The 21,430-nt window shown below is 43.9% G+C and overlaps 2 protein-coding genes and 1 long non-coding RNA gene across 3 annotated transcripts in view; 2 read left to right on the top strand and 1 right to left on the bottom strand.

Annotated features, from left to right (window-relative positions):
- Window positions 1–277: 277 nt before the first annotated feature.
- pdcd7 (programmed cell death 7) lies at window positions 278–8,008 on the top strand. The gene is made up of 5 exons (XM_039795200.1): window positions 278–1,994; window positions 2,497–2,635; window positions 4,148–4,378; window positions 4,498–4,585; window positions 7,637–8,008. Exons 1-5 carry the CDS (start codon window positions 876–878, stop codon window positions 7,767–7,769), a joined length of 1,710 nt encoding a protein of 569 aa, XP_039651134.1. The 5' UTR covers window positions 278–875; the 3' UTR covers window positions 7,770–8,008.
- Window positions 8,009–10,441: 2,433 nt separating this feature from the next.
- The window catches only part of ubap1lb (ubiquitin associated protein 1-like b), a 29,924-nt gene continuing 18,935 nt past the window's right edge, over window positions 10,442–21,430 (top strand). Inside the window, exons 1-4 of the mRNA XM_039795644.1 lie at window positions 10,442–10,532; window positions 10,657–10,869; window positions 13,278–13,383; window positions 15,845–16,438. Coding sequence (XP_039651578.1) covers window positions 13,279–13,383; window positions 15,845–16,438 — 699 coding nt within the window. The 5' untranslated portion in view covers window positions 10,442–10,532; window positions 10,657–10,869; window position 13,278. The remainder of the gene's footprint in view (window positions 10,533–10,656; window positions 10,870–13,277; window positions 13,384–15,844; window positions 16,439–21,430) is intronic.
- LOC120556202 lies at window positions 11,642–13,281 on the bottom strand. The gene is made up of 2 exons (XR_005638824.1): window positions 12,719–13,281; window positions 11,642–12,375 (listed from the first exon to the last, which is right to left on the bottom strand). It is a non-coding gene; the product is annotated as an uncharacterized LOC120556202 (long non-coding RNA).

Here is a 21,430-nt window from a genome sequence, read left to right as displayed (position 1 = left end):
ACGCTTCAGATGTAAAGTTATTCGCTGTCAAAGTGACGCCAAAATTAATGGGAGTCAATGGAATGCAGGTGATGGCTTGTTAGCCTTAGAATCTCCCCATAGGAGGTAGCCTACGCCTTCCGTATGATCGCTTACCCCCTTGATGTGCTGCAGTACCATCTTCCGCCACAGCTGGTTGTTGGTGATGTAACGTACTTAAGTTATATAAGCTGCCGAAAACAGGAAGAACGAAGAAACGACAAGGATTATATATGTCACTGGATCATACCTTATATATATGTCAATGGATCATACTATGTGATCATGCTGTCTATCATGGATGTATTAAGCTGTCTTTGGATCATAATCATAGACCGTGATGGGAGCGGGAGGAAGGTGGGTTTTAAACGTAGGGAAGAAAATATCACCACTTCTCTCCGAATCGGTCATATTCTCAATTATTCATGATATAAATGAGGCAAACACCCAACTGGAAAATGCACACAATGTAACCAGACGGAAACATTTGAACACATAATACCAAACCCAGAGAAAGAAAGCACCTTACAGACACTAAAGAGAGAAAGCCTCCACAACAGCAGCCAAGGCATGTCAAACATTATTACGTTTTAAAGAGAAATGTAATAGTAAAGAGAATCCCGTTTTTTTTATTAGTTTTCTGTTTGTTTTTTCTGCATTTCTCTCTCGTTCACACTCCAGTCCAGTTGGTGGCGGTAATGCGCCTGTAATTGGTTTGCCAACCGCCAATAAACCATGAAGAAGAAGAAACGGCAGAGACGACGGCAGCTTAATAATGCTCCTGTGAAGAGTTAAGAGAAAGAGTAAACTGTTTAGTATTGTACATAACGTAGATTCGGTGTATTCTTTTACGCGCCATGAACAACATGTATCAGCCCGCCTCGTCAGACACCCAGCCGCCTCCTGTCTATAGTGGCGGCTACAGCGCGAACAGAGCCCCGCCGAGCAGCACTCAGCCGGGCCACACTGCTCCACCGTGGACTCCTTCCCAGGGGTATGACGCTCACCCGTATGGGTTTAGGTGCGATTTTCCAGCACAGTCTCCCGGAGGAGGAAGTTTCGGAGGGCCCGGCTTAGCCCTTCCGTATGGATTTGACCCCTCCGTCCCCCCGCCTCCTTTCGGCTGTCCGCCGCCCGGACACTTCCCTAACATGGTTCCCAGCGCACCGGTAAACATATACAGCAGCAGGGGAGCGTTTCCCCAGCAGCTTAGACCCTGTCCTCAGTCTACAGGCTATGCCCCGGACTGTAGTCAGAAACAACAGCACCAGTATGAGGATTTCTCTGCGAGTGGAGCTCGGTTTCCTCCGCAGGGTAAAGATGACCGGATTCCTGAGGATGAAACGGTCCTTCAGAGGAGGCAGGATCAACAGTGGCTCGGACGCTTTCTACAAGATAGAGAACAAAACTCCAAGAGCCTACAGGCCCGGCACAAGACGCCACACAGCTCTGCCCCGGAGCTGAGAGCGGCTCCGTGCAGCTCTGCCCCGGAGCAGAGAGCGACCCCGTGCAGCTCTGCCCCGGAGCAGAGAGCGACCCCGTGCAGCTCTGCCCCGGAGCTGAGAGCGGCTCCGTGCAGCTCTGCCCCGGAGCAGAGAGCGGCTCCGTGCAGCTCTGCCCCGGAGCTGAGAGCGGCTCTGTACGGGGCAGCTCACATTGTCTCCCAGCTGGCAGAGTCCTGTGAAATTCTGAGGAACAACGTGGAGAATGAGTGTGTTTGGGCCAACTCTTATTTAAAGGCTTTACAGGTGAAGAGAGAGCTACAGGACAGACTGGCAGTCCTCGGTGCCAGTGAGTGTTTAGAGAGTTGGAAAACTAAAGTATGCCGTGTTGCTAAGAGGAGGGCCCGGCTCCGGAGAGCCAGGAGGGAGCTCCAGCTGGAGCAGACCCAGAGAGAGGAGCGCATCGCGGACAAAGAGGCTGCCATAAACACATGGAGGATGCAGCAGATCCGCCTAGTGGAGGAAAGGAAGAAGGTTAGTACGGATGTGTCAGACGATTCAACATGTACTCATGTTATGTCTACACGGGCACAGGAGAAATATAAAGCAAACTCACGCATGTTATCCTAGGGGTTGCCACAGCCTGCAGACGCAGAGCAACATTAGTATCACTAACGTTAGGCCTCCTGTCAGCTCCCTTACATCTGCCTTCCTTCCAGACATATTGAGATTAACATTTTACTGTACTTTTGTGATTCAACTGAAACGGAGAGAACCCCATGCAGTTGTATCTAGCCGTACAGATAGTTTTGATTTGGTTTTGCCCTGGTTTTAAGAAATTAGGTTTGTGCCTCTGTTCTGGAAGTTTGCGGCATGCAAAGCATCATTTGTACCTATTTTTGTAACTGTTGACAGGTGATGTCTGGGGATATTTATTCAAATGTTATGGTAAAAGCATTAAACTTAGCCCATTTTTCTCGTGTGTGTGTGTGTGTGTGTGTGTGTGTGTGTGTGTGTGTGTGTGTGTGTGTGTCAGGAGCTGGAGCTGAAGCTGGCTGCAGACTCTGTTCTCTGCGAGGTGAGGAAGAAGCAGGCAGACGTGAAGAGGATGCAGGAAGTCCTGAGGTCTCTGGAGAAACTGCGCAAACTGAGGAAAGAGGCAGCGTCAAGAAAAGGTGAGAGTGACAGGAAAAACACACCAGTGCAAGTGTAGATTCATGCCCACCGTCCGCCTGGCTGTTCATACCTGACGCCAGGGCCGGTTCTAGCCCTTTGGTTGCCCTAGGCGAGATTGAGTTTTGTGCCCACCCCAGTCTCACATTGCCAGGTCTCCACAGTTCTGTGTCAGCGATTGAGTAGGAATGTATGTTCATTTTGGTTTCTAGCTTCCATGTAAGTTAGATGGCACCAACATTTGATGTAATTATAACTAGTCTGGCAACCCAAAGGCCAGTGTTTTGTTTCCAGATTTGTGTGCATGGTGACTTATGATGGGGGGGTCTGGGGGTCCACCCCCTGACATTTTTTTTACCTTTTTCTAAATAAATTTATGCTGGAATTATCTTTATCTAAAGGGAAACATAGATTACAATCCAAATATAAAAACATAATGGATTATATTGCAGTAAGGCTCTCAGGCATTCTGTATTGCTTTCATCTATTTATTCTCCTTTGGATCGATGTTTCTAATTATATCTGAGTCAGCACACATGTAGCCTAGCATCATTTACTCTCCCCCCTTTTGCTTCTTTTGTTGAGGAAGTAACCACCTTAAATGTGCATATTAAAATTATTCACCTGAATGATACATTAATTCATTTTAATGAATTAATAAACCCCTGGACTGTAATATTTCAATGTGTTTGAGCAAAATTTCTGCTCATGTTCAAAAATTTGTGCACATTCAAAAAACATTATATCTCAACTGTGTTCTCTGAGGTCTGGAGAGTTGTGATATTTTGAGAAAAATAAAGTGATAATACAATAGGCTATTACAAGAATAAAGTCACTATATTTCAGAAAATAATCCACCTGCACCATAGTCTGCTGTGTATTACGTGATTGCTCTGCTGAGACGGTAGATCTCAGACCTTCTGACAGACTCAGAGCCCCTTTTGGGTCTCTGGTTTCTGAATGAGACAGTTTAGGGAAGTGGCTGTAGGCTACGCTGCTCTACATCGGAGGTGGAAACACAGAACTACGCAGAAATAGCAACACATCTGCCGCAGCATGCCCACAGCAGAGCGCGTCCATTATAACCTGAAGCTGCACAGACCAGGGAAGGCGCGCTGCAGCAGCTCCGTGTCTGTGCCGCTGCTTGTCTCTATTTTTACAGCGAGAGTGGACACTAAGCGACGCACAGGTCTGCTTCAGAGCTCCGTGTGTCTGAACCGTAGACTGGAAACGTCGCGTAATGAAAGGTTGACAAGTAAACGTGTGGCTGAGGGGGCGCCCTATGATGATCATTCAGGCCCTGCCTGACGTGCATTTCTCCAGGTGGTTGTTTGTTTGTTGCAGGTATGGTGACGGAGCAAGCGTGTAACTGTGTGTGTGTGTGTGTGTGTGTGTGTGTGTGTGTGTGTGTGTGTGTGTGTGTGTGTGTGAGAGAGATTGTTGCAGGTATGGTGACGGCACAAACGTGTAACTGTGTGTGTGTAACTCTGTGTGTGTGTGTGTGTGTGCTGCAGGTATCGTGACGGAGCGTTCCTGTGACGAGGCGTTCAGCAGCCGCCTGCAGCAGCTGAGCGCTGTGATGAAGAGGAGGACGGCGGTGTACTCGGCCGAGGAGAAGGCTCTGATGGTGATGCTGGAGGGAGAGCAGGAGGAGGAGAGGAGGAGAGAGCAGGAGAAACGAGGGAAGAAGGAGCGGGAGAGACAGCTGCAGAGGAAACGCAGAGCGGACGCCATGATGTTTGGAGGTAACAGTCCCTGGTTTAACAGCAGTATGATTCAATCCTGTGTGTGTGTGTGTGTGTTACGTGTGTGTGTGTGTGTGTTTTTATACACGTGTGTGTGTTTTATATTTTATGTTTCTCAGATGAGCTTCCTGCCGACTCTGTGCTGCAGCCCTTCAGACAGTATTACACCGAGGCCGAGCGCTCTCTGCACGCTCTGCTACATGTCAGGTTGGTTTTCATCTTCACTTCACTGTGGCATAATAACAATCATAAGACAGAGTTATGGTAGCCCAAACAGGACAGAGCAACAATTCCCAGAAAGGGCTCGATTCATCAGTGCTTCTGCATGACTAGCCAGAGGAATGAAACACTGATGTATGATTGCGGACTTGAGAGAGAACTCCCGGAGTCCTGCTACAGTAGTAATTTAAACAGGCGTCCCTAATAGTCCCTTGCTTAGACCACTGCGGGTTATAAAGCAATTTTACTTTGGGTAACGTTATTGATCTTACAAGTGAGTGTGTCAGATGTACACAGTGATATCTGCTCGTGCTCGTTGACTCCAGGGAAATGAGTTTGTTTGTAACGTTAGTATCCAGCAGGCGAGGTTTTAGTTTCCAGATAGACGCCTGTAGCCCGCTGCAGCTTACGCGGCTTTCCACAGACTTTAAGTTGGGCTTTTATTGTGAAGGGTATAAACCGAAGAAGTGAAGCTAGCATTACGCTGGCTGCAGTCAAAGAATTTCTAATAAGGGAAGAAGTTCCACTCTCTGGATACTTCCCGCGTCTGAACTGGCGCTCACGGGCGAGTGCAGAATGAATGGTGGTCTATGGAGCTATACCCCTCAAAATCCCCTTTTCTCAGGATATAATTTTTTGTCTAGTAATTTGAATGTTGCATTCGAAAGGGGAGGCAAAGAAAATACACACTGCTGGGTGTTAGATTTTTTTAAAGTCGCTTTTTTTTGTTCTAAAAAGCCTTTTAAAATGTCAATGACGTCATGGCCAGATATATTGCTTTACGGCAACCTCTGAGTCACTTCCTTTGTTCTCTCGAGGCATCGACCGCACAGCTAACAGGTTAGGCTCTCCCTGTCAATACACGTGCTAGAAAGAGGTCTGCTAATGTTTTAAAGACCACGCCGAAATATTCACTCTGACGTTCTGGTTCCACTTTGGATGCTGTCAAGCGGGATCTCTGGTCGTAATCAGACCTTCACTGACCAATCAGCATTCATTAGCAGAATGCTAGCGTGTTATGGGCAACGACTCACCCTGTAAGAAATCAAAAGGACATAAGTACTCGTTCATTCAAGTTTCGACCTATAATCCATGTTGAACTTGCAAAAACTACAATCAAATCTGAGATTTCTCAACGGCAATCAGGCGAAAGAGACACATTTAGCCGTCTAGCTCCATAGAGTCCCATTCATTTTGCACTCACCTCTGATCACCCCCAGTGGAACTCTGGTGGAACTGCAACCACATTAGGTACAATGGGGCTGAACAGGGAGTGAAAAGGCTATCCGTAGACGGGCTTTGCTGCAGTATAGGTCATAAGCCACGCCCCTCCATGTTGGCAGATGGGGCATTGACCACACTAACAAATTCATTCATTCAACCTTTATTCATACTCAACAGATCATCAAGGGGCGGCCCTGATTTACAATGACGTCGAGTTACAAAGACAAAAAAAAAAAACACAGAAAAGGAAGCCACACCATCATAAGAACATAGACACTAAAACGTTTTGAATTGGAAAAATGATTTGATAAATAAATTAGCGTTCGCCCCTTGTTGGCTGAGTCCTGCTGCGGCGCGGGTTCGAATCCGACCTGCTGCCCTTTGCAGTCATCCCCCATCTCGCTCCCCCTTTAATGTCTATCCACTGTCACTGTCTAAATAAAGGAAAAGCTGCAAAAAATAATCTTAAAATAAATTAGGATATTTGGGATGCAAAAGAAATACAACTATGTAAAGCAATTACAAGTAGAAGGTTGGTCCAAAATCTGATTTCTAAATTGTCCAATAGGCACAAGTGAGTTGATTTTAAGAAAGTGCAGTAATTTGTTCCAGGGGTCGAACATGAAGTGAAGGCCAGTCAGCAGAGCGAGTTTGATAATGTTCCTCTGAGTACCAGAGAAATTCTGTAAGGTAGTTTGATAGATAAAGAGATACCAGTGAGTATCCCGTCTCTCTTTTAGATGGAGAGCTGACTGAGCAGCATGACCAACACCAGGGCCCGGTTTTTCAAAAGTAATCGACTAGGATTTTGGATAACGGATTGGATCAAATCTTGAAAATGGGTTTTTCAAAAGAAAAAACGGATTACATAATCGGATTAGATCACGTAATCCAATCTTGGTTTTGATCCGGATCAAACCTTTTAGTTTGGGTTTTTCAGAACTTTTTTGTAGGATTTGGATCACTTTGATCCAAAAAATCTGGATTAAACTGATCCCATCAGAAGGGTGGATTCAGCGTGGATTTCATGCCCAAAATGTAATGAAAACTTTAAAAATGTATCAAATAATACTATATTTGGATCATGCAGTATTTTACAAGATATCCTATTCATTCATAAGGTTTTAATTTTATTTGTTCATCCGTCAGGCTACAGTGAGTAGGTAGGCTTTAACGTATTCAGCCTTTCAGTATAGGCCTATTTTTGTTTTTAGAATATTTATTAGTGATGCATGCAACGATTACAGAATAACCAAAAAAATGCAAAGAATGGCAATCACCGATTTTTGAAATCCAAAACAAATCCAAATCAGAAATAGTGTTTAACTATTGCGTCCCTTGTTGCACGTCCTGTTTGCTCGTTCTGGCAGAATGCAGGGGTGGGGTTTTTCTTGTTTTTAGTTTTTTTTAAATTTGTGTGTTTTCATTTCAAATATGAATAAACTTATATTGACCCCATACTGGCTATTCTACTTGTTGCTCTTTACATATCTATAGTTCTACATTGTGATTTCCTATCCTGTTTGAGCACTGGTTATCCAGATTTGGTGATCCTGAAAAGTTCCTATCCGGATCAGATTGATCCAATCCGATGTTGCTTTGAAAAACTGCCTCAAAAGTAAACTGGATTATGTGATCACGGATCGCAAAAAAAAGGATTACTAAATCCGGATCAATTTTATCCGGATTAAACCTTTTGAAAAACTGGGCCCAGGAGCCTGAAACTAATCATTTAGTCAACACTCCTGCTACCATGCTGCTAATCACATGACCTGGAGGAGGACATAATAACTGGTAGTGTGTTCTTTTTTTCAGGCGACAGTGGGATGCTTTTGTGGTTCCTGCGGATCATCCAGATGGTTCTCCGGTTCCTCAGGGTTGGGTTCTGCCTGAGGACCCATCAGACCAGGCCTGGGCCTCTGCTCTGCACACGGCCCACTCCGAGTGACACGGCCCACTTTGATCCAAGTGGCACGGCCCGCTCTGCGCTGAGTGGCACGGCCCACTCTGAGTGACTGTGATAACAGCCAGCAGCTGGCACACAGCTGGGAGGAGAAAGCCAGCTGAAGAAGACATGGAAATAAGACTTTAATGAGCAGAGAAGTTGATATTAGTTTTAATTGTTCCAAACCCTCTGTTGAACTTGAATAAGAAAATGAGATAATAAACAAGTGATGTGTTATTGTCTTGGAGCTGTCAGACTCTTTTATGTCAGATCTAATAAATGAAGACTAGGTCAGGTCAGAACTGCAGTTGGGGAGAAACCGTCAAAAACAAAGTACTGCTCCATTGATTTGCCGGTCCAGTCAGAGAGACTGAGGGAAAATGTTGCAGTTATTTTAAAACCCTAAAAGATTTGGGGCTCCACCCCTGCTATCCACATCAATCATGTAATGGCGTACTCTTGTAAAAAGGTATCTAAATGATAAAAGGCAGATTTTGGTTTTAAAAACAGGATGGTGATAAATAATTTTCATTCTCTTTCTGTTCTGGTTGATATGTTTTTATTGAATCTCACATGAACAGCATAGCTTCAGGTTGGCTTCATTTCCTTTTAGAAAGTACTTTGTGGTGTTTTGTAAGTAGCAATGATACATTTAAAATCCACCAATTGTTTGCTGTTTTATGGAGTTTTCTGAATGTACATTTTCAACTTTATTCAAAGCCCTATTCACACAGGACTAGTATTACCTGGTGATCTCTAGATGAATACGGAGGTTGTCTGTGATCTTAATCCTGTGTGAATCGGCCATCGTCTGTTATTTGTAAAATAAAAATTCCTATCGCAAATGACCTACCATATTTCGCCGAACACAGAGGTCCTATGATAATATTAGTCCTGTGCGAAACGACATGTCTGTGATTTGGCGGGGTTTTATATAAGTTTTTCATGGTTTATGTTTCCTGTGTGCCTTTTTATCCCTCTCGCAAATACGGGTATGGGGTGGGGAGCCGTGGGCGCCACCTTAATGATCTACCTAATCTGAAACACTGCCCGACATAGACCCTACATCCCCGAATCGACGCACTCCCTGTGGCTTCGTCCGAGGGCTGACGCTGATGCTGTGTGCTGTATGGCGTGGATGATTGGGGATGTGTCTCTGGTAACCTCTACCCAAGGGGGTAAGCTTCTCCTCGGAACGTGTACCTCCTATGGCGCCATTTTGATGCCAATAAGCCATCACCTCCCGTTACCATTCCATTGACTGCCATTCATATTGACGTCACTTTGACAGCGAATAACTTTACATCTGAAGCGTTTAAAGACTCTTATTTGTCCATTGTTTATTTCTAAAGAAACACGACAATGTATAAAAGGCTCCATTACCTTGTACCTCACGTTATGGCTCCGTAGCAGACGTTTTTGTAAAAATAGGCTAACGATTGTGTCATAACCACGCAACTCACTGTCGCATATTAGAGGAATTATCATATGGTACAGGAGAAGCTCGCAGGCAGTTTCGACTCACATTAGCGTTTTAAGTTGTATTACTAATGTTAACTAGCATTTTATTTAGCAATAATTAGCCTGTGCCTATGTTATCTCCTTACATATATCTACGCTCTCCGTCTCTGCAAGATTCGGATTGATTGAGATTTCTCTTGGCACAGCTACCAGAAGACTTACAACTTTCAGACAGGTAGACACAGCTACATCTTTGAGCTCAGTTGGAAGCTGCGCAGTAACACTCAGCCATCACCGGAAAAGTGCTTGTAATATTCTTCAATGGTCTCCGTCCAGAGCAACGGGATCTGTTGGTCCATTTTATATATGTCAATGCCTCTTCCAGGCCTGGCCCAAAAACATACGCAACCCTGACCCAAGTGCGGTGCAGTGGCCTCGCCCTGGCTGTCCTTTGCGGGCCTCCGGTAGCCGACTCTTAACAGATAAGTCAGTAAATTTGAGTAAAAGCACCACGTGAAACTGTGTGGGGGTGTAATTACTAAATCAAACAAGGTCCCCAGATGATACTGATCCTGTGATAATAGTGCTTAACTGTCATAGAAAACGGCGTCTGATGAGCACAAAGTGTTGGGTTAACCCTTTCAGTTCCATTGTCATGGCATTGAAGAAAGTCACCAGAATCATCGGACGTCACGAATGGGAGAGAAATCTGTCCAGTCATCAAATGGGAGAGAAATTTCTCCTGTCGTCAAATGGGAGAAATTGCCCAGTCATGTTCTGGACAAATGGATCAGCTCACGTCCTGCTGAAAGTCACACATAAAATATGATTGTTTGTTATTATGTTTTCTGTGTATCTTGTGGCATGCAATGTGGTTTATTATCCAATAGAACCTAACGTTGGCCTGTGTCCTGCTGTCACACAATACTAACGGGTTGGAAGCCTTTCTCAGCCAGCAGAAGAAGCAGCTCCATGGTCCGAATCAAAGAGCAAAGTCACATCAGCTGGTTTCATTCTGTCTAAAACAGGAGCGAGACCAATCACACACCTGTAGGCTATCATGATCGCCGTGGATACCGCATCCCAGTAATTGCTCAACACTCATTTGAATGAAGCGTGGTATGTACTCTTAGCTCTTTGTCTGATGTCTCTTCAAAAATGGTTGATGATTGGACCAACTGTTCATGGACTTATGGATGACTTGTATTAGCAAAGGTCCATCACATTCTGTTTTTTATAGAGCACATGCCTCCGTGTGGCCGGTGGGGCTTAACTTTCTTGTGAAGACTTTGCACACTATTTCCGGTAATTTGGCATTAGACAACAAATAATAATAATAATAATAGTAATAATAAACGGCACAAACTCAATAGAGTTGTATCCCTTCAGGGTTTGAACCCTAATAAGTAATCAAAGAATGTTGTCACAGTGTTTGACTCCAGCCAGCCTTACATCACTTCCTGTATTCAGCCGTGGGACCTTCTGCTCTCTTTGTTGACTTCCTGTGTGGATCACCTGATGCAGGTTACTGGGAGTCAGTAGATTACTGGCTCTCTAATCTGAACTGCAGTCAGTCTGAGCTCCCCACACCGCTGAGAGGAAACTAACGCTCTGACGGCAACAACAACACTACACTACACAGGTGAGCGCACATTTGTTTTATTACAACATTCAAATCTACAAGTCTACAACTTACTGGAACACAAAGGTTATTGAAAGATTTGGCTGTGCTATAATTCCATTCAATTCAATTTTATTTATAGTATCAAATCATAACAAGAGTTATCTCAGGACACTCTTAGAGTAGGTCTAGACCACACTCTATAATGTACAAAGACCCAACAATTCCAGTAATTCCCCCAAGAGCAAGCATTTAGTGGCGAGGAAAAACTCCCTTTTGGGAAGAAACCTCAGACAGATCCAGGCTCTTGGTAGGCGGTGTCTGACGGTGCCGGTTGGGGGTGTGATGAACAGTGGCAATAATAGTCACAATAAAAGATAATGGAACAGTGACTAGAAATAGAAGTCGTAGTAGTTCATGGCATAGCAGGGCACTACAGGGCGTTACAGGACGTAGCATGGCACAGCAGAGCATAGAAGGACGTAGCAGGACGCAGCAGGATGCAGCAGGACACTGCAGGGCACCGCAGGATGTAGCAGGGCGTAGCAGGACGCAGCAGGACGTAGCAGAGCACCGCAGAGCATAGCAGGGTGTAGCAGGGAGTGCAGCAGGACCACGGCTATACATTGTATTTTATTTCAAAAGGCACACACACACACTGTTTCACATCTTAATCTAGCACATTTACACAATGTTACAAAGTGGTTCACAAAGGCAAACCTAAAGTCAGCACCACAATTCAAAAATGTATAGAATGAAATACCCCAAACACAATAAAATAAAACAACAGTGAAACTTGGGATATTCATTGTTATTTAAGTTCACAATACAGCTTTCTTTTTTGTTTCAGGAAAACATTTAGTTTTGTGGAACATGTTTGGTTTATTGCAGGACTTGCTGTATAAAATGGGGATAGAGGAGAAGAATGTCTAGTGTGTGTGTGTCTTCTGTGTGTTGCTTTCCATTAGTGAAGTTGTGCGGGCCAAACAGGGAGTGGTCACAAGCGTTTCATGTTGTTTGTGCAGCTTCTGTTTTGCACGTCAGAGACAACACATTGAGCTTATCTGTCCTCTGTGCTGTGGGACGTCCCAGATCTGGCCTGGTGCTGTTGTGGTGTTCAACGATCCAACATGTGATCAGCTTTCTCGGGACACTAAACACCTGATTCACCCCATCACACAGCATACAAGCCTTCTGGTTTACACACACACACGTTCCCTGCACACACATCTCAGCATTGTGTAACCCACTGGACCAATATAGAAGGCCAGCGTGTGAGCAGACAGGCTTTATGGGAAAGTAAGTCTGATTTAGCTTTCAGCTTTTCTCAGCGTGCACAAAGTCAATAACACCTGGTGTACTGTATGCGATTGGACAGTTCCTTTATCTTCTACTCATGTTGTCAGCTGAGCTCTTCTTCAGTGGTGTGTGGAGGACTAGTGGAAGAGGACAGTTTGAAGCTGCAGATGACATCAGAGAGGGAATCATGCTGATTGGTTGTTTCAGTGCCAAACGGTGGAAACCTTCCTGTTGATATTCACATTTCCATCCTTCCTTCACCATGTTAGCACATAATCACACTAAAAACAGTAGCTTCTCTCTCTCTCTCACGCTGTTTACAGTCTGTGATGATCTGATATAAAGTATTATTTTCATTATAATATTTATTTATTCCCAGCATCGAGAACACAACATTCATTCCTCTGCGGTTACAGTGTACAGGACAGAAATGTAATGTGACTCTACTTTTAGGGTGGAATTCAGCTTCTCATGACACACTGGTGGAGTTGGAGTAAAAGAACATTAAAAGTGTCGTCTGGATGCCCTGTATGGTGGTCCAGTGGAGACACTGCTGTAACGGCTTCCCTACCTGTTAGAGAACTTCCTGTGCACCCCCACATGCAGCTGGAGCCCCGCCCCTCAGACAGCTGAGTCTGACTCGGTCACTGTTGCTACACGCACACGGGTAGGGCAGTGGCTGCCTTGTTGGTGAGGCTGACTGCAGAAGGGAAGAAACTGTATTTATGGCATGAGGTTTTGGTCCTGATGGGCCGCAGCCTCCTGCCAGAGGGTGGGGTTCAAACTGTTTGTGTCCCGGGTGAGAGGGATCGGCTACAATCTTTCCTGCCCGCCTCAGGGTCCTGGAGGCGTACAGGTCCTGGAGAGACGGTAGATTGCAGCCAATCACCTTCTGAGCAGAGCGGATGATACGCTGCAGTCTGTCCTTGTCCTTAGTAGTGCTCAGTCCTCTACAGACTAAAAAGGTCAGCACACAGTTTGAGGTCCCGCCCACTGATACTGTCTGGTCCTGCTACTTTCACTGTGTTCAAGAATCAAAAGTCAAACGGTGTGTGTGTGTGTGTGTGTGTGTGTGTGTGTGTGTGTGTGTGTGTGTGTGTGTGTGTGTGTGTGTGTGTGTGTGTGAGCAGGATGGACGGTGTCCCTCTGAAGATGCCACAGAGTGTTTCACAGGAAGTCAAAGAAGACGTTGAAGTTATTGTCCCCGATTATCTGAGCACACTGCAGGATACAGAGGTGAGTGTGGTCTGAATGTGTACAGTAGGTGTGTATGTGTACATACAGTATGTGACACACAGACTCACAGTGTGCTCCTGATGATCTATCCTACAAACACACACACTTGCTATTTATTATCTGCTTTACAGGCAGAAACAAATAACTTTGCTTTGTGTGCGTATGATTGACTGCAAACTTGAATTCACTGGACTTGACCCCTCAAAGCTTCACAATTGATCTAATTATTATGTGAAATATGAAAGGATTGCTCATAGTGACAAACCCAGAAAACCCTCACAGGGCTTTATAGTTTCAGCGCATTGTTCATCTCACAGCTTCTGTTCTGGTTCACTCTCACCACTCTCATAGCGTTGTTTCCAGCATCAGCAACAGCTGTTTTCAGGAATAAAGCCTCTGTACTCTACCTGCTCAGCAGCAGACAGCAGACAGACACATTTAGAGACGAGCTGGGGAACACAGAGGAGCTAAAGAGTTCGATATTTTCTCAGGAGTTGGTAGAGACCAAAGACAGAGCAGAAAGAGAGAGAATATTCCTAAGGTGGACAAAAACACATAGACTGCTACTGAATGGTCCTGTTGCCGTGGAAACAAGTAGCTGTTTAAGCAACTGTTTGTAAAAAGTTCAACATAGCAATTTAAAACCTGATGATGTGTCAGTGTTGTGATAACAACTTGTTTGTGCTGCACACAAATGGACAAAGAAATAAGTTGTAAAATTAGGACTTGGGGTCTCAATCTGAATGAATCCATCGCCTTGCCTCCAGCATTGGCCAAAGCACAAACTTTACATGCTTAGCTTCTGGCTCAAAGAATTGCAATTACGTATCAGTGTGATGTTTATTGAAGGCTTGCATGGCTTCTAATGCCTGCCTGCCTGCCTGTGTGTCTGTGTCTGTCTGTCTGTGTCTGTCTGTGTCTGTCTGTCCACCACTTTGGTCCCGACTGAAACATCTTAACAGCTGGATGGATTGTGATGCAATATGGTTCAGACAGACATTCAGGATGAATTTTATTAACTTTGATGATCCTCTGACTTTCCATCTAGACATCCGTCATCATAAACAGATGTTGACAGAGATACACCACTTCAGACCATAAACTGTAAAATAATGGAGGAAGCTTCCAGGTCCGAGAAGTGAAGCCAAAGTTGAAGCTCCTTAAAGCATTCTGTCTAACTTCCAGCTGGGGGAGACTCCACTGGCTCCAAAAAGAAGTCTGTTTCTATAGAAGTCTATGAGAAAATGAATCTACTTCTCACTTGATTTAGTTTCAAGTCTTCTTCAACACAGCATGATGTTCATTCAGTAAATGATGGTCCCATTTATTTTAAAATAGATGATAAAGCAGGGGATGCTTTAGGACCTGTCAATCAGGACAGAGGCTTAGAAATGCTAACCATGCTAACACTGTGGACATTAAAATATACCTCAACTTGTTTTTGGCTGTTGTCCGTGTTTTCATCTTAACCTTTGACCCTCTCACTGTGCGTTTTCACTTCAGCAAAGTTCATCGGAACATTTGGTCGCCTAGAAATGTCTTGGCTTAAGGCTAGCTAGCTATCACTAGGGTTAGCTGGTAACTTAAAGCCATAGTGTATGGTTTCTGATGATGCCGCACCCCCACCCCTCCTCCACGCGGTTGCCAGTAGTGTTTAATCCGTCAAATAAAGGACGCAGAGGATTAATAAACCGGATGGACTCTTCAGAAGAGACAGCTGAACGCTGCTGTTTCCTCTCCTACCGGTGACGTAAAAAGCATCACTCAAGCTTCTGCGCGCAAATGTTGCCAGACTACACCATTTATTAAACATAGCCATACTGAGAAATACAGAGACATTAATTAATGTGAATTGACTTATTTAGCTTTGTATCAACTTATCTGGACAGACGTTCATTAATAGTTGCGTATTGTAGCTGTAAGAAAAAGTCTGCAGATTTTCTGTACTGCCGTACATGCAGATGAATGTCTCCAGTACCCGGAGGTCTGGGTTTACCTGCCGATAAATCTCCGCTGGATGAAACGCTTCAGAAGGGTTGAAAATCAGCAACTTTCCCGTTTAACCTTTAGCGTTTAGCTTAGCACAGCAGCATGAAACCATTAACAACACTGGTTTGGCTGCATCATGCTCCCCAGCTCCACCCTCTCGTCAAAACTCATCACATCTGCTTGGAAAAAACCAAGATGGCAACCCCCTATCTCCAAATTCAAGGCTTCAGAATGGCAGTCCACAAACCAATGGGTGACATCACCGATGCTACGTACACAATTTTTACAGTCTATGCTTCAGAGCAGAACTCGACCAACAGACTTAGTGAGATTCCTGGAGTGGAGCCATTAAGGCTAATGTCGCAAAGCACGCTGAAATATTGATATTTGAGGAGAGAAAAGAGAAAACTTCAAGGTAGTAGGCTGGGCAGAACAGTTTGTGTCACTAACATGTTGTTTGTCCATGTGACAGTATGACTTCCATCTGGAGAACTGGGTACTAACTGGGCTGCAGAGCGGCTTCATCAGCCAGCATCGGCCGCAGCTCTCCTCATCAGGACTGCAACCATCTTGTCCGCCATACTGGATGATGTTCAGCAGCCCGCAGCAGAGCCGCCTGGCCAGCCGCCACTGTTCCGACTACTGGGAGCCCAATCCTCGCCAGCGCTCCCACAGCCTCAACCCCGCCGTACTGCGCACTAAGCTGGCCATCTCAGACTCGGAAGATGATGGAGAGAGCGCTGCAGAGAAAGCCACGATCCGTTTGTCAGTGAAAGGCGGTTCTGGTGGGGAGCGTCCTGCTGCTTTATGTCAACATGCTCAGAGGAGAGCACAGAGAGCCTTCGTCCCAGACCTGCTGCACCCCCCGGCCTGCCTCAGCAGCCTGCCACACCAGCGCAGGAAGAACCTACGACAGGGCTCCCTGTCAGGGCTGGACACGTCCCGACAACATGATCCCAACACAGACAGCCAATCCAAGAGCCCGACCTCACGCAGGACCACCACTACCAGAGCCAATACCGTCGATGGGCTGCCCAGCACCCACAGCCACGCCACAGCACGCACGGTAAGAGCCAAACGTTTAACAATTATTCCGAAGCCCTGAAATAACACCTTGGCTTTTCTGAATAAATGCACAACTATGCTATATTTTCTTACACCTCTGTAAGTCTCTCTCTCTCTCTCTCTCTCTCTCTCTCTCTCTCTCTCTCTCTCTCTCTCTCTCTCTCTCGGCATGTGCCTTTCTTTGCATATTGTTTGTTTAGGTCTCATCTTTTTGTTTATCTTTGTCTATATGTGTAAAAGTCCCCTTGTCCAGTGTCTGTTTGTTAGTTTTGTATTTATGTTCTACATCACTACTACCTCTCAGCTTAACCCCAAGCAAAAACACTGGAAAACATGTTATGCGAGATATGACAAACATCCACTCAAAACTGACAAGCAAAAGCACACACGCAATATTCCCTCAACCGAACCCCTCTATCCGTAACGCGGCTTCCGTAACCAATCCAAATGACTTAAAGTAATAAATCAGCTAAAAAAACTAAGGGCTGATATTTGCTTCCTACAAGAAACACATTTAACAGACAGTTTGACAAAATATACTCTTCAATTTATAACGATTTATTGACTTTATAATAACTTATAAAGATATTCAGTTTTCACTTAACCAATCCATTACGGACCCAGACGGAAGATTCATCATCATTAATGCTACTTTTAACCATACAACATTTATACTGGCAAACATTTATGTCCCTAACAATGATGATCCATCTTTCTTCCACAATCTTTTCTCCATATTATCAAATTCAAATAATCTCATCATAGCAGGAGACTTCAATACTGTCATCAATCCCACAATTGACTGCTCAAGCACCTCTGGCAACTTAAGAAACTGGCATTCCACTGACACAGTAAAGCAATATATGGGGGACTATGGACTTAGCGACAGCTGGAGAATGAGAAACCCGTCTTTAAGGGAATATTCATATTTCTCAACAGTTCACCAATTTTCATCTAGAATCAACCTATTTATCATCAGTAACTCGCTAATACCCAAGATATCAGATAACAGAATCCACTCAATTGTAATCCGTGATCACGCCCCTGTCTCTATGTCTATAAACACTGAAACATATGCCAAAATTTCAACTACATGGCGCTTCAATACCTCACTGTTAGAAGACCCCAACTTTACAACTCTTATAAGGCAAGAATGGGCATTCTTTCTGGAAATGAACAACTCTCCAGACACCTCACCTTCACTGCTGTGGGAAACTGGGAACGCTGTAATCAGAGGAAAAATTATATCATACTCTTCATATAGGAAAAAACAGCAACAACAACTGGAAAATACATTAGAAGAAAAAATCTAACAATTAACGAATGAAATATCCCACCATCCAAGTGAACCAAGACAAAAGGAATTAAAAGAACTTAGAATACAACTTTACGATATTATACAGAATTTTTTTTTCAAATCCAGCAACTGAAATATAATGGTTTTCAATACAGTAATAAAGTAAACAGTAAATATTTAGCAAAAAAGAAATCAATCATCCCGACCATCTTGGACTCCACAGGAAACATAAACATAAACAACATATTTCGATACCATCATAAATCAATACCTTCTTAAACAGTGTGACATTACCAAAATTAACTGCAGAACAAACCAACATTCTAGACTAACCTCTTAGCCTCAGTGAACGTACCAAAGCCCTCAATAAAATTCCCAGTAACAAATCTCCCGGACCAGATGGACTGCCAGCCGAATTCTACAAACACTTTTGGGACATATTATCACCATTATTCAACAGAGTAATTACTGAAATAAAAACTTCCTCCACCATACCCACACACATGAATACAGCAGCCATGACTTTACAAAGACCCATCTCACCCCTCTAGCTACCGACCTCTCTCACTATTGAATACTGACTTGAAAATTATCACCAAGAAGATTAGAAGAAGAGAAACTCAAGGTTCCTTCTCACTCATTTCCTCATTCATTTATTCAGTCTGTATCAGGCGCATTTTAATGCAGTTTGTTATCTGCATGAATAAAAAAACTTGTTAATTTTTGTTAAAAAATTGTTAGGCAGATTATAAAACGTGTTTTTCTCAAACATGTCATGTCCTTTTGTCGACGATCCCGTTGATGAAAAAGCTGTATTACTTCACAGAGAGTTTATGTCGGGAGTTGATATTGAGTCCCGACTAAATGTATTTTCCACATTTTGTCACAGTCCATCAGATATGTAGATACCTTATCCATCCTCATATCACTAACATCCACCATCGTGGACATGCTTTAACATCTCAGCAGATTCTTTGTGTCGCATTACGTTTTTTGCAAACGGCAGTTTTCTTTATTGGTGTGTATGTGGATCACACTGTAATAGTAAATCCACTGTATGCAGAGCCGTCAGAAAAGTCTGACTCGCTATGAAACGTTTTTTAAATGTTTTTTGTAGTGTTCCCTGGACACAAACCAAAATACATGATTATAAATTATAGTTCTGTTAATGATCATGGTGCTGCAACCTCAGAATGGGATATAGTAGTAGCTTACTTTTTCGCCTGCAGGATTGCACCCAAATGAAATTATAGGTGTAATACAATTCCCATTTTCACCAGTAATATTAAAAGTTAACTGTGATTAAATATGAAATTAATACACTGTTAATGCTTACGCATTGACTCAAGCAGCAATTTTCTCCCACACCAATTCTCTCTCTGTTGCAGCAGCAACCGCTGTCTTGCTTTTTTAACGAAATGCATGTTCAAACTCGTTGTTTGTGCGCATTTCCGCCGACCCGTTTGTTTGTGGTTGTTAACATGGTGAATTGTAGTACCATGGCTCCATTCATACTGTCTTTTTATTGTGGTGGTGCACGCGCGTGAACCTACTCTGAGTTGATTGAACCAACTCATATCAGCTGTTCTGGAACCGAAAACTCTGAGTTTCCCATCTCAGGGTAAATCAACTCAGACATCAGGGTTAGACTCAGAGTTTGTTAAACTTCCTTCCTGAAACGGACCCCTGGCCTTCTCTCCCACCCCTGATTACTGGGAACCAATCTGTAAGAATACCTTCTCCATGACTGCTAACACAAACCTACAGCTTATACAATATAAAGTCATTCACAGAACTCACATCACCCAAAGTCAAATGTTCAAAATGGGCCTAGCAAACACAGGTATCTGTTCACAATGCACCTTAGGTAGCACAGACGACTATCTGCACGCCATGTGGCTCTGTCAACCAGTTCACTCATTCTGGATCACGGTCACTGAGACACTGTCCACCACCCTGAGCTACAGAATCCAATCATCTCCAACATTCTGGGCTAGATTTATCAAGCCGTTTGCGCCTGTTTCCAGGCGCTAATTGGTCGCAAAGATGGACGTAACCGATGCGGGCTATTTACAAACAGGGCGCACTTGGGTAAAATCGCAGATTGCCTGCCACATGAGCGAGAAGAGACAAGTTGCGCTTTCAATATGCGTTCGTGGGAGGGTCGTGGGGAAAGTGGGAGTTCCACCCAAAAAGGTGGGAGGATAAGCGCAAAGTGCACCTAATTATATATTCCGTGGTATTTACAAAGACTGTCAGTAAGAGCGCGCCTCTATTCTGCGGGGGAAATTCTCCGCCTCTTTAAAGCAGTTCTAAACCAGCCGCAATCGAGTTTCCTCGTAGACCTTTATGCCAATGGCAACAGTAATTTGAGCAAGACACAGGCGAGGCTGAAAATATTTTTAACACAAGAATCACACTTTGTCAGTGAACACAACATCATTTAGCGTTACAGATCAAGCAGCCATGCAATATTAGTGTTACTGGAAGAAATCAAAGATGAAATTGAATCTCCCACTCAGCGTTCACATCCCATTCCAGCAGTTGTTAAACTCCTCGCTACATTACAAATATTGGCATCAGGATCATTTCAAACAGTCATAGCATCAGCAGTGGGAATATCGCAGTCTGCACTCAGTCATATCATAGCACAAGTATCGCTTTGCTACAGCGCAATTTACGTATAGTGGGCGGAGAAAGACGCTGATTGCCTGATGGGTGTCAGGGTTGATAAATACTATGCAAAATGTGGAAGCATAGCGTGCGCTATTACCAAACTCGCATAAACAGACGCAGTGCAAACTGTGCTAGTGTTAGTAAATTAGGCCCACTGTCTCTTTGGTGATATCTCCGAAATCCACATCCCGCAAAAATTCAGGAATCCGTTGTTAATATCTCTAGCTGTCGCTAAGAAAGTAGTCCTCCAAAACTGGAAATCAAAGAATTCTTGCCACATCAATCACTGGACAAATTTAATCTCAGAATACATCTCAATGGAAAAACACAATGCACACAGAGAGAAGCAAATGTCAGCCTTTGAAGACACCTGGTCCCCATTTCTAAATTGAACAAAAATATAACTACAAGCCGTGTACATTACCAGACATATACCTCCCTCCTCCATTATGTAATACCCCACCCTCCCTAGTTCTTTTACGTTATTTATATCATTTAATTATTCTATTTTCCCCCTTTTTTTCATTTTTTTTTTTTATTATTTCTCACTTGCAGTTATCACTTTACTTATACACACGTACACACACACTATCAACACTATCCACACTTAAGCATAACATGTTTTTCCATCTCCCTTCAAACACGAAAACCGTGATCACCCAATATGAATCATAGATCATTCTACCCAATTACTAATAATACGTCCTTGTGTTTGTCAACTGTCCTGTCCAGTCCCATCTTGTCAGTTCTGTTATTGTCCCGTCTCACTTCCCTCTGTTCTGTTCGTCACTTTGGCGCGTTTCACTCATTTCAAATAGCAGTCTGACTATTGAGGAAGAGAGTTCCAGCGTGTGTTGAAGTTTCACTAAGGCACTCGAATCAAGAATGGTGCTGGACCAAGGAATGGTCTGATGAAAAGCAAAACATCTCACACAATGTGTTTTATGTCATCATACTGTAGATTATCGAAATACATGTTTAAATGATTTGATTCTATCCTCTTGGGGGTCTCAGGACGCT

Source organism: Perca fluviatilis, chromosome 3, assembly GCF_010015445.1.
Source record: "Perca fluviatilis chromosome 3, GENO_Pfluv_1.0, whole genome shotgun sequence".
NCBI lineage: Eukaryota > Metazoa > Chordata > Actinopteri > Perciformes > Percidae > Perca > Perca fluviatilis.
The sequence above is the reverse complement of the archived record's forward strand: the minus strand, read 5'-3'. Positions and strand labels throughout refer to the sequence as shown.

What these genes read in the sequence shown, in the direction of transcription:
- pdcd7 (XM_039795200.1), top strand. Translation starts at nt 876, where the DNA reads ATGAACAACATGTATCAGCCCGCCTCGTCAGACACCCAGCCGCCTCCT. An exon ending in TAGTGGAGGAAAGGAAGAAG is followed by an intron (nt 1,995 to 2,496) that starts GTTAGTACGGAT and finishes TGTGTGTGTCAG; the next exon opens with GAGCTGGAGCTGAAGCTGGC. An exon ending in CACGCTCTGCTACATGTCAG is followed by an intron (nt 4,586 to 7,636) that starts GTTGGTTTTCAT and finishes TCTTTTTTTCAG; the next exon opens with GCGACAGTGGGATGCTTTTG.